The 13,656-nt window shown below is 42.5% G+C and overlaps 1 protein-coding gene across 3 annotated transcripts in view; it reads right to left on the bottom strand.

The window, feature by feature from the left end:
- The window catches only part of slc8a1b (solute carrier family 8 member 1b), a 149,425-nt gene that overhangs the window by 43,764 nt on the left and 92,005 nt on the right, over nucleotides 1-13,656 (bottom strand). For 2 of the 3 annotated variants that reach the window (XM_037124249.1, XM_037124248.1), the window contains exon 5: nucleotides 245-354. In XM_037124249.1, coding sequence (XP_036980144.1) covers nucleotides 245-354 — 110 coding nt within the window. Of the gene's footprint in view, nucleotides 1-244; nucleotides 355-688; nucleotides 796-13,656 lie in introns of all 3 variants that reach the window. The other variant, XM_037124251.1, reaches the window with a different exon arrangement.

Below are 13,656 nucleotides of genomic sequence, written 5' to 3'. Positions count from 1 at the left end.
CAAAATTAACCCTTCCATTCATGGTGTCCACTGGGTTTTGACATAAAACCCCTTAAAATGAAACATATTGGAAAAAAAAGCAAAAAATTGTTGACATGAATATTAAAAAAAATATATTAGGTTGGGATGTTTGCATGAAATGGTTAATATGTGCTGCCAGATGATTCTGCTATTGGCCTGTTGATTCAGGATTCTCTAAAACCTCATGAGGTGCATCATTCTCAGTGCTGATTGGCTGTCACACCTGTCCGTTCCTTCCCGCTGCGTCTCCATTGGGGCGTATCGAGCAGGAGGTAGAAGGAGGACTGCTTATTGTACTCCTCCCGGTCTAAGATCCTAATGGTTATGCTCTTCCTGTATGGGACACACACGTACACACACGTACACATAGAGGGAGGTGGTGAATGCATGCATGGTAAACAAACACCATGGTAACGTATGTGCACACACACATAAAAAACAACAACAACACACACACACACATATTTATATATGACGTGGCGTGGCGGATGTGGTGGGATGAGATGATCCACAACCTGCTGCATGTTCTTGGTCAGAGTAAAGACACATCAGGAGGTGAATAAAGATTCAGAATCTCCTTCATGTGTCGAGAACATGCAGCGTCTGCGGACGCGGCGGCGGACTCTCTGGGGTGACGGGGGGTCACCAGGCTCACCACCTTCCTGACCTTTGGTGTCGTTGCTCTCCATCAGGCGAGGCTCCCCGATCTCTATGTAGAAGGTTTTGTTCTTCTCGTACTCCTCGTCGTCGATAACCCTCACCTTGATGGTTTTACTGGAGAGGAGCAGGAGGAGGAGGAGGAGGAGGAGGAAAGGAAAAGACGAAAAAGAGAGAAAAGAAGGCAGAAAAAGTCAGGAAAGGACAGGCTGGAAACTGGAAATTCAAGAGGAAACAGAAAAGAGCTGCGTTTTTGGTTTCCCACATGCACCTGACTTAGAAAACCTCCAACATCGTCTTGTAGATAAAAGAAAAACAGCTTACTAGATTGTTTCTCTGATAAAATCTTGCACTTTTCCACCTCATCTAACCACAAAATCTGATGTCAGGTAATCTTTGGTGTTATCGGAGCAGCTCACATCGGTCTGACAAGATTGATCTGATAAGCTTCTTCGCTCTCCCAGCCTGCCTTCCCGATCAAGGCTCAATTCAGTCTTCTTCTCCAGCCTGATTTTTCTTTATTTCTCTCATTAAAAACATTGTCACTTGGACGCTACAGATTAAACGGAGCCCGGAAGTGGTTGCAGAGTTTATCACTAGTAATTTCAGCATTTGAATAGGCATAAAGAAACCTTCATGATCCCGCAGGAGGTTTGCAATTTTGGTATTGTTGAACATTATTCATTCCACTTTCCGAGACTATTTGACAATATAATGTAGTCCAATTCAGTGGCAATTGTTGAAGTCCAAACAAAAGAGGATTTTCTCTTGGTGCTTGTGGGAAACCAGGTCAATTCACCCTCAATCCAGCCAGTAAAAGACCTCAATTTTCATAAAAAAAAATCTGCAGTAAAAGGCTGTATTTAAAAGTTATAAACTCCAGCCATTATGAGCACTTCAGCAAAATGACTTAGGGGTTCTTTTCATACATTTGGCTGAATTCAAAGTGAACTGACAGTCTTTGAAGTTGAATCAGCATTTAGACAAGTTTGAGACATTAGAAGAATAAGAAATCACTGGAGACCAGATGTAATAAAAGGAGAAACAAGAGCAGGAAAATAACAATGAAGAGAGGAGGGAATATTTTAAACAGAAAGAAAAGTCTGCTGCTGCTGTAACACCTTCGACAAGACACAGCAAAGACCCCAGTCCATCCAACTCTGGGTTTGGATTTATGCAAAGAGAAACTGGTCAGAAATCAGCTCAATGAGAACAATGAACATGCAGATAAGCCACAACTGAAACAGCAAACGAGCGACAGCATAGCTCATCTTTCAACAGCTTCCATACAGACAAACTTCAACCTTTCAATGTCGGATTTATCCAACAGCGATAAACCAGCCTGCAAACTGTAACATCATTCTGTCGATGAGCGGACCAATGATTTTACCGAGTTGTCACCAACACTTAAAACTGCCAAGTGAAGCTCCTATTATTGACCAACCAAACGCTCCAGTGGACGGAGAGTGTGTGTGAGCGACTGTGTGTGTTTATCGTGGTGCTTGGCTTCGGTCATATTTGGCAGGAAAGCTACTGTAATATCTGAGGTCGCAGGGCTATGGAGCAGGACGGTGTGTGTGTGTGTGTGTGTGTGTGTGTGTGTGTGTGTGTGTGTGTGTGTGTGTGTGTGTGTGTGTCTATACAGTATTAGTGAGTGCCTGTGGATGTTATGTGTGAACGTGTGCGTGTTTATCTGTGTTTCCAGTCTGGAACAAAAGCCATAGTCTCCAAAAATCCACTGCAGGCAACAACAAAGACATCTGAGAGAATACTCATAATCTTGCCTATAGGGTGGAGAATGGACACACACACACACACACACACACACACACACACACACACACACACAGTAGCTTATATAAGCCAATAGGCCTACAACCTGTTTTGAATCGTCAGCAGGCATCATGTTAGCAGCACTGAATTCGAATCCACGCTCGCATGCAAACAAACAGTCTGCAGTGGTGACGAATATCTACAAGTTTTGTGCAAGTAAAAGTAACAAAACATGATAATATCTTGTGAATAATCCAGTGAAGATGTTTGGCCGTGTGCATCTTTTGTTTATGAGTTCATCTAGTTGCCTTTTCGCTGGTAACTGAATGTAACTGTTCACTCTGTACACAAACAAAAGTTTCAAAGTAAACACAGTACGTTACCCGCAGTGCGTTATGGTTGTTACCAGTCCTTTTTTTCTGTTTCCTCTGGTCAGCTAGCACCAATTTTCAATAACATCTGCATATTTCAATTGCATGGACAGCCTAGTGTTATGCGAGAGCTGTTTTTCCAGTGGTTAAATACTTCTTTAAGTGCAGTACATGAATACATCTATATTAGTGATTCCTCCCACTGACAGCCTTGGCATCGGCAGCAAACCCCTCTGATGACAGGAGACATAAGCAGCCTACTAATCATCTAATTACACACAGGAATGTCACAGGTTAATCTATCAGCTGCACAATGCACAGCTGATGGTGAACCATTAAAGCACCACCAACACACACATTCAGGTGTTGGGGGGGTTAACTCGTTACAGTGGAGGCATCCGCCCATTTATCACTGTCCATAAATAGCAGATGGAGATCAGTTTTCTTCTTCTGGCCTTGACCAAGAGCCTGTTAACACTCAAGAGCTGGAAAACCCTCCCCTGCCTCAAGGTGGAGCCCTTGAGCAAGGCATTTAACCTCCCCCAAAAGATGACTGGAGGGGCTCAGGGAGCGGTAGTGTTTACGTTGCCACTGAGAATATAATTACTGCTGCCTTGACTTCAATTAATATGAGGTCTATTATCACTCGAGTACATGGAGGATACAGTTTGTGCTTTGTACTGTGACTATGTTTCATTTTTCCTACGAGGTAAAACAAAGTCTGTGTTTCCCTCAGATGTAGCAACTTCTTGATTGGCTCCCCGAGCAGCTTCATGCACCTCGCTGTTCTGCACCCACACAGCTTATCAAAGCTCTCATCAACAGTCCACAGCAACCTCAATGGTGACTCGCAAATCCAGGCTTGTTCAAAAACACAACGCCGAATTGATGATTCATGAGACCAATGTTTTTAAGATTTTTTTTTTTTTTTCCACGAATGACAAACATGAAAAATTTGCACAGCGTTGAGAAAACAGATGTCCTCCAAAAGTAACACAAATCACATTACTCCCATGGGAATATGATTACGGGATGTATTTAAACTTTTCAATGAAATCAGCCACAAAACAAATGCTTTTGTGTTGTAATGTCATCAAAGTCTCCATTAAAGATCTTTGCCAGCAATCGTTTCTTTTCTGACTTGAAATCGGAGGAAACTTAAATGACTCTCTGCGCGGAAAGAGAAATAAAAAATGTGATTTAACTCTCCATAAATGTGTCGACAGTGAATCACGTTGCGGAGACAGACTGGTGGACTTTTTTTTTTTTTTTTTTTCCTCCACAGTTTTTGGGAATTACTCCTCTGTTGAAGCTGGCAAACCTCACAGATGACCAATTCGCTGGAAAAACACACCCGCATGCCGACACTCATATTCTCACACAGCTCATCCAGCCGGAGCGCCGATGCAGATATTTACATCAAACTGGAGTTATCGTCTTTTATCTGCGTCATTTTTATCTCTCGTTTCACATGCAATCAAATAGATGAACACACACACACACGTACACACACGTGCACTTCCCTCCACATGACAAACACGCTGCCTGAGCTGTACGCTGTCCCGTTGCCACAGCAACGCAATGTTTGGGTAACCAACAGGGGTGGAGAAGATTGTTTCCAGACCGATGATGTGTGTGTGTGTGTGTGTACTGACAAGTGAGTGTGTTTTAGAGAGAGAGAGAGGTCAACTACTGTACAAAACGACACTGAGCTGTATTTGTCAGTGTATATACGAGTGTGTGTGTATAATAAAGTGTGTGAGAGAGACTCTGATATTACACAGTGGCTTACGTTGTTTGCAGTGAGCAGTGCCTCCTTGTGCGTCTGTATCCCATCAATCACATGTTACTCTACAAAACACATACACGGTGCAGCGAGAGCAGTGTGAACAGATGCTTCTCTGAGTGTGTATGTGTGTGTGAATGCCATGCGACTGTTCAGAAAGGATAATGGAGTATGACTTTTGTAGAGAAACACGCGACGGTGGCACGCTGAACGTGGAATCTGCATTCTTACACACATGCAGGTTTGCATTTAGATACTTGTGAGGCCCTCGTTGATGTAGAGCAGCCCTCAGTCTCCTGCTGTGACCTTAAACTGAATCTCACTGCAAACATTAACCCTTAAACCGACCCTCAAACATACAATATGTAACTTCTGACGCCAGGGGACTCTCAAGACAGACCATTTGCAGATCGTTGTGAGCTGGATGTAGAGAGCCAGACACTATGGAGGAATTAACACCCAAATCTCCACCCTCTGGACTTTTGGACTGAGCCCTCGTGGACTTCAGTCATCACGTAAAGTCTGCTAGTGTGGCAAGAGGCGTGTTAGCTGTTTGGGACAAATAAAACTGAATTCTTACATATTATACTTTAAGTAGCTTTTTGAGAGTTTAAACTGTCCTCACTTTCCAAACATGCTCTCACCCTCATGGGTTTGCAGTCGAAGTGGCCCTCATAAACAAATACCTTAACACACACACACACACACACACACACACACACACACACACACACACATACACGAGAGGTGGTATCACACTTGCATGGCAGCATTCACAAATGTATCACACTTGTATGCTTTGACACCCACACCTGAACATACTCAAGGAATTTCAGCTGCAGGAATCCAAAAGTGCACACACACACGACTAGACACAAACAACCAGACACACACAACCAGACACACACATTACTTCAGGGACCACAGAGTACATCTGGGTTCCCACAGAGATGTCCTCCGTCTGACTTTGCTAAAAAGCATCAAAAACAAGCGAACCTCTGGGCAGCTGTGACAGATCCCTCCTCCATCACACTCGGTCGCTTCTTCGCCCTCCGATTCATCCGCTGTTGTGTTTCATAAACAAGATTCCTGCAACACTTTTAGCACTTGGCCTCTGTCAGGGTTTATAAAACATTTCACTGAGAGAAAACCTCTGTAGAATTAGCCATGAGAGTAGGAGATAATGGAACAAACGGGGAATGGATGATTAAAAGACAGCTCGACTGAGTCATGCTAAAGTAGCGGATAGGTTCATAAACTATAAACATACACGGTTGCCAGTCGGTGATTTGAATGTGCCAAGATAAAGTTTCATTGTGTCTGTTCACGATGGTGACATTCACTTTTCCTTTTTGCTGATCAAGTTTGTTCATGTTTGGGTTTCGGATTTTCCGCCGGCGTCTCCACACAAAACAAATGATTCTGCAGGTTCTTGGCCCTGGCGCTCCTGCAATTTGGACCTTGAATATTTGCCATGATGCCTTGAAAACAGCGACAGTCGGAGCTCTTTTAAAAAAAGAGTAGATCGCATGATTTGGCAACTAAAGATTATCCAAACGTCCCAATTATAACCATCAATACACTATTTATTTCCAAAGAGAGGAAACAGGGGAAGGTACGTGGTGATGTCTGGCAGTTTTGCAACGGGAGTCTGTTTAAAGCTAAACTCTGTTACAAACAGCCAATTTGCAATCAGTGTTTTCATGTGATATCTTCAATTTCCCATGTAATTAACAATTTTGCAGTGCTGCACAGAGAACAATCTACTGCTCAGTGTCAACAGAACCAAAGAGCTGATTGTTGATTGAAGAAAAAGGGAGGCAAAGATTCACAACCTTATCTATGAGGTGGAGCAGGTAAACAGTTACAGGTTCTTGGGAATCAATATGACAGAGACCCTGTAATGGTCATCACCCAGCGGCTAAATAAAAGTACCAAATGACAGGAAAAACCACCAAGAACATCACTGGTACCCAAAAGGATACTAAAGTCTTGTTTCCACCATGCAAGCTTGTCCAATTCAGTTCATTTCACACTGGAGACGTGTTTCCATTGCAAAAGACGTCCGTAACATGTGCTGCCACGGGTTACGTAGTGGTTCAAAGGGCACTATACCAAAAGTACTTTGGTGAAAATGCAGCTGGGAAGACAACACCGGACCTGCTGCCATCTGGCTGGAGATACAGAAGCATCTGCTGCCGTACCGACAGACTACGGAGCAGATCCTTTCTTCAAGCCCTCCACCATGAAGAGTGTTGTTTGTGGGCCCCTTTGGATAAAGTTCAGCCAGGAGCAGAGAAATACATATGTATATTTTTGGCGTTTATGTTTTCATGACCTCCATATGACTCAGCTGTGTTGCTTCCTCTGCCACTGTGATCGGGGACCTTCAGAGCTATATCCTGTCTTTGAGCTGTATTTTCCATTTGCGTTTTAAACGTGTCCTTTTAAGTTCCCCGTACTGTATCTTGTATCTAGCTGGGAAAACAAAGCCGCCAGTGTGTCGTTACCCGAAGGGCCTCTCTGTTTCACGGCACATATCTGACGCTAACAAAGCACTTTCCTCCGCTTGGCACACACAAACACAAATACACAGGAAGTTGTAAAGCACAACGGGCAGCAGCAGCAGTGCCGGTCAGCCCCCCTCTCCTCGGCAACCTGCCTTAGCGACGTATTTGGATCGGAAAATTTTGGGTTTGGGAACCAGCGCTTTATTTTAGTTTTGAGGAAAAAAAATGCTGCCGCTCAGCTGGTTACTGTGTGTGTGTGTGGATGGATGGATGGATGGATGGAAGTGACGGAACAAGTCTGTTGGTTTATCTTTGCATGTGTGTGTGATTATAATCCTAACATTTGAGGTAACTTATTTCAACATGCGCAACACATGCGCACGTGTGCGTGTGTGTGTGTGTGTGTGTGTGTGTGTGTAAAACTGGCTTTTCAGACTGTGTACTGGTTTGTTTGTGTGGAACAGATTGCTGGTGGGTGGACTTTGGTCGCAGACTAAACAAAAGAATTGTGTGTGTGTGTGTGCGAGTGTGTGTTCATGTTGGTGGATTAAATGAGTGTCAGCATGGGTGCCTGTTTGTTTGTGCACATGTGCTGCTGTGTGTTTGTGTGTCATGTCAGCTGATATTTTAAGAGTCGCTGTTGAATATAGAGAGAAAACTGAGTGTGTGCTCGTTTAAATGTGAATCCGACGGTGAAAACAGAGTGATTTTATTTGCTGGAGTGTGTTTATGCTTGTGTGTGGCAGCTTAACACAGAGAGCACTACAGTGACTGTGTGTGTGTGTGTGTGTGTGTGTGTGTGTGTGCCTGTGTGTGTGGGTGTGCGTCTGTTTACATGCAGTGGTTTTATAAGACAAAGCTGATAATGATGTTGGCCGCAGTGGGAAACCACAACAATAGGGCCGACAGCGCTCTGCCAGGCCTCCTCTAATAAGCTCCAGTCTGCTCACTAATACACATAATCCTGACTTTATGGAGGCTAATGGAAACACAAAAAAGGTTGCACACACACTCACACACACACCTGCTGCAGGGCTGCTATCAGTCCCACATGGATGACACATTTCACATTGTATCCCTGAGTGTCTCTTTGTCCCTCTTACTACCATTATGTGCTATTTATGTATGAAAAATGTATACAATGTCTTTATATTTACACACATTTTCTGTATTATTATCTATACTGTGAACATTTGCACATTACATCCCCTTTATTCTGCACACATTGCAGCTCTTTTTATTGCACAAAATGACTTTTTTCTGACTTTGACTTTTCATTGTAAATTTATCTATTTTCTATTATGTTTCTTGTTTTAGTTTTACATCTTTTTGTCTGATTTTTAAGCACCAACTTAAAACTTACTTGGCAATAAACCTGATACTTGGCAATAAACCTGATTCGGACAGTGAAGGAAAACTGTTGACATTTTGTATAACTTGCTTATAAGACTTTGATTTAACATTTAGCATATGTAGTTAAAAGTTTTGAACATTTCATCCATTTTTCTAAACCTACACAACGTTACCTGGACTAAACTTCTACTTTAAAAACATTATTAACCGATTGCGTATAAATACAAATAGATGGATTCAAAATATATACCTCACTGAATCTAATAATGTATTATGTAACGCATTTTGTTCAAAATATGCAGGTGGGAGGCCTGAAATATAAAGTCTGCCCAGTGGAATCTATCCATCATGTTTACTTTGCTCATTGCTCACAACTTCAATATGTTGTAACAGCGAGATAAATTACATAACAATCGAAAAGTGAATAAAAAATACTGGCTGTTATACATAATGTATTGAAAAAGCTTCGAGTCTCTGCAAGTTCATAACAGTTAAAAACTGTCGGGCGCCTGAGGGAGAGAAAATAAATCCTAAACTTGTGGTTTTTAAGAATTTGGAGGTATGAATGAGAAATATGGTTGTGTTCAAACTCTCAGATGCCCCGGAGGGAAAAGTAAATCAAGAAAGGCTTCCAGGAGTCAGCTGTTTAAAGTTGGACCGTGAATGCATTTATTCAACAGAAAAAGTTTGGTGTAATTACTTGTTTGCTCACTCACGTCGAGAGACTTTTTAACAGCCTCTCTCGCTGGAGCCAGGAGGTTGTGAGGAACTGCAGTGACAGCCATTTTGCTTGTTTTCTCAGCTCATAGCTCCTGTATCAGTCTGATACTGAGCAGGGCCGTAAAAACAATGTTTATGCTAATGGTCATTTTTATTGGACAGCACTATGCAAAACAGTTGGGTGAAGCCATAAACCGCAGTCAGTCTCTATTTTTGTCTACCTGCTGTGTGTGTGTGTGTGTGTGTGTGTGTGTGTGTGCGTCAGACCCTCCTCAGTGTAATTCAAACTATTTTCTATCATCACAGGGAGTTTCCCTATCTTCCCCCCCCCCCCCCACCTCTCTCTCGCTCTGCCTTCATTCCTATCTGCAGTATATCTTGTTAACCTAATAAGGAGCTTGGAAAATCCTGGGGACTCCCTCAAACACACACACACACACACACAAATACAAGCAACGATACACACATACACACACACATAGCTTCACACAGGAAACATCTACGAAGAGCTTGTAAATCTGATCGAATATAACACCAACTCCCCAGGAACTGATGGAAGCTGTTTCTAAGTGACATCCTTTTTTGGTAGCTTAACACTTGTGGGCGCGTTGGTCTTTTGTATCAGTGTGTGTGTGTGTGTGTGTGTGTGTGTGTGTGTGTGTGTGTGTGTGTGGGAACAAGGAACAACACCTTCTTGGGATTGTTATCAACGTCTTGCAGTTATTTCTAGTTCAGAACATCATTCAAGTTTTAATTAAGGATGTAAACTGAAGCATAAACACACACGTCAAAAAATCTAAATGTGCTGCTTCAATCCAAAAGTGTATCCCTGTGTGTAGAGAGAAGACAATTAGCACACCTTACAAAACAGTTGAATATATCGGCGTGAAATGGGTTCGAAGCTTTGTGACTAGCCACCGGCTGACTGCTGGGAACATGCTGTCGCTAATCAGTCACAAGTTTCTCACCCCCCCGTCTGTATTAGGATGCCACTTCCCCCTCCGGCTTTGTGTTTCTCAGGATTCAACGTCACTTCAGTCAATAGAGTTATTGAGGAGGGTGGAAAAGCTCTCCAAGCTAGCAAGTGCGCTAACATCAGTTTCCATGTCTGTCACATCTGAACTGATTTGTATTTGCCGGCATTAATGTGACACAGTTCATGGAAAAGATCTGTTTTATAACTGCGAGCAAATGATTCTTGTGTTTGTGGAGCAGTTTATTCTCAGTAACAGGAGATACAGCTGATCAGCAACTTTCTCCACTTCAGACTCTCTGGCTCTGTTCCCTTAAAAGTCACCACCATCAGGACACCGTGCTATTGGTCAGTGGTGCAAATTAGCGTGTCACTGTTCACAAAAGTTGACATCTACATGCAAGATTTGCACAGATTTACTTCGGACCAATGAGGACAGTGAAGTTAACTACTGTATGTCCCTAATGTTGCCATGTTGAACGCCTTCAGTCCACCGCTACACTTCTTTCTCGTGGCTGAATATTGTAAAAACCAAGCATGGACATTTACAAACTGGAGGGAAAAGACAAAGATAGAGAGACTAATTACTGGTGTTTTTAGTAATTCCGGTCAGGATTAAATGAGAGATAGCTGAGCTCAACAATTTACAGGACGAACACAGTTGCTTACATATGCACACACACAGAGCCAGGCTTCTACTTGCAATTAAGAGCAAGAGAAAAGAGGTGCTGTCTAAATATAGTTCACATATTGTATTCTATACATTGAACCAACATAATGAGGTTGCCGAGAAAGTCTGTATGTGTGTGTGTGTGAGAGAGAGGAGCAGCTAAAGAGGAAGACGAGCTGTGAATGCTAATCAGTCGCCGCCAAACAAGATGCAGCGCTCCGTCATTTCCAGGCCCATTTATGAGCTCTTAGCTGAACGATGGGACCTGATGGAGAGTGACACGCCGTCAAGTGGACTGAAGAGCGGCTGGAGCCACGAGCCTCCACTGTGGAAGTGAAAACACCTTTTTCTATCGACTGCTCCCTCGTAAGAAGATTGTTCCCCCACTGCAAGAAATAAAGATGCAAATGACCAAACATACCAACGTTTTAAGCTCAGAGATTGCTGCTTGTATGCGAGTATCTTTCTTGTAGCTTTATGCCTCTAGTAAGAAGATCTTTTCTTTCTTTTAAATCATAGATCACTTAGACATTTTCTGTATTCTGATGTGTTGTCATGCTCGGTCAGATGTCAAAGAAAATAACTTGGAGAAAGTAACAGGATATCTTCTCTGACACGTCGAACTGAGCTCGGTGGCAAAAGACGGATAAAAAAACACCCCCAGGTGATTAAAAAAGCTTTTACTGTGTACACACAAATGTTTTAGTATCTTCCTCAGGGAGTGACATATTTTTTTGATACTCGGCTTGCGGATACTTTCCAAAACCAGCAGCAAAACGACTCTCCGGGGAGGTTCAGTGAGAAAAGACATTTAACTTCAGGTTTTATATTTTGGCACATCGGACGTGAACACTTTCAGCCTTCCCTTCATTGAAATAACAGCCCTCCACCTGTGTGTGTGTGTGTGTGTGTGTGTGGGTTCTGATTCCTTATACAATCTCCCCAAACAAACGAGACGTCGGTGTCAAAAAGTAGGGCACGCGATTTCATGGAGACAGCCTTTAAGTTTGCATCCTAACATTAAATGCAGAGGCTGAATCTGTCTGTGTTTTCTGAACGTTCATGTCTGACTTTCTCTTTATGTCTCCTGCTGCCGGCTTCCTCGTCTGACTCCCTACCTTTATTTTTTTGCCCCCGACAGCAGGAGAACAATAGAAATAAAAACATATCATAATGTCACAAGCACATATCCAGGTTGCTGAGGTCTGTGGTCACCTTATAGATCAAACCAGAGCTTATGATTGCACTGTTTACTGTCGATGCAGATACTTATTGAACCGGACTCTGTCCTTTACTGTTGCACTTCTCTAAGACGGCTTCATCCTCCGCTTTGAAGAATCAGACACAGCTGCACTGATGCTGATCGTCATCTTGAAAGAAGCGCAAACGCACCAGAGAAACGAGACATCAAGTCGATGACGGTGTCACACTGGATCGAATCAATACAATATCTATCAAATCTTCTCTAAAATGTCCCCAATTTGGTATAATAAAGCTTTTTCTAAACGTGACATATGTAATGCTGTTCCATTGCTACCTGATCCTGCCGAAGAGTCACCATGAAGGTTGTCAGAGATGAAAAGGTGAAGCTAATTCCATTGTTGCTGAATAGGCAGAAGGAGATCAGTCTATTACACCTGCGAACGCTCCTCTCTCTTATTGCTTTTCTTGATTTACTCTCCTGATCTCTGCCTCTCCTCCCTTCAGGAATACGGACACACTTAAACAGCAAGAAACCATTTTACTTTTCAATCTTTGGATTTTTTTCCCCCCCTCTGTATCTCACCGCCATGTTTGTGTGTGTGTGTGTTTGATGTGCTTGTCTGTGTGTGTTTGTGTGTTTGTGTGTTTCCCACCCTCCCTCTTTTTTTCTCTCACCCTTTCTTTGATTACACGCTCAATCAGCCACTTTGTGTGTGTCTGGGAGTCGGTGTCAGGGTGTTCATGTGTGCCAGGAAGGAAAGGCGGGTCAGTGCAGACTGTTAGAGAGGGCAGCGCTAACAACAAACAGATTACTTTGATATGAATCACGACAGGTATATAAACTAGATTCTCTTGACTGGAAAATAACCACTTTTAACTGCATATATTTACTGACTGCTGAGGCGTTTCAGTTTGGATTCGTCTTTACTGCTTAAGGACGTCCTGCTGCGCTGTTTCTGTATTGCCGCTTGTCAATCAAAACTGACCTTGTTTTTTGCTTTTAAATGCAAACATCACTGTTTATTAGAGACTTATTCCTCTTAACTTCACATGAACATCTAAGCTAGGCTTGTCGTGCAATAGACTGAGTGAAAATAACCCACATTTTATCTTGGGTAAGAACAATAACATACCGCACATATAAAAACTGGGTCAAAAACAACCCATTTATATAAAGTTGACACAGTATTATGGCTGTGCTGTATTGACCCACACATCTGATTTTAGTGTGATGTATCAGGACAATTCCCAGACATCTTTTCATGATATTTTTGATGAGAAGTCTGCAGCAGTATTTTTGGTGACATAACAGGTATTTAAAGCCAAAACATCTTTTCTGAACCCTAACCAAGTGGGTTTTGTGCCTGTACCTAACCAGATCATGAGCACAGCACTGTCACAACATAAAATTCAACCTAAAGATAGTCATGTTAAGTTTCAACATATTTGTTTTTTGTAGAAATGTACAATACCAACATACGTTTTGGTGAGTGAGACCACACTCAGCAATGTGAGATGTTAAACCACTGGAGGTCAGTAAAAACAATCTTTTAACGTGTCCTCCGTTGCTCTTTAAGGAACAAGCTATCTACTCAAAACATAAACATCGTCAGAAAGAA

This window comes from Acanthopagrus latus, chromosome 15, assembly GCF_904848185.1.
Source record: "Acanthopagrus latus isolate v.2019 chromosome 15, fAcaLat1.1, whole genome shotgun sequence".
NCBI lineage: Eukaryota > Metazoa > Chordata > Actinopteri > Spariformes > Sparidae > Acanthopagrus > Acanthopagrus latus.
Note: the sequence above shows the minus strand (reverse complement) of the source record. Positions and strands in the feature narration are given on the sequence as shown.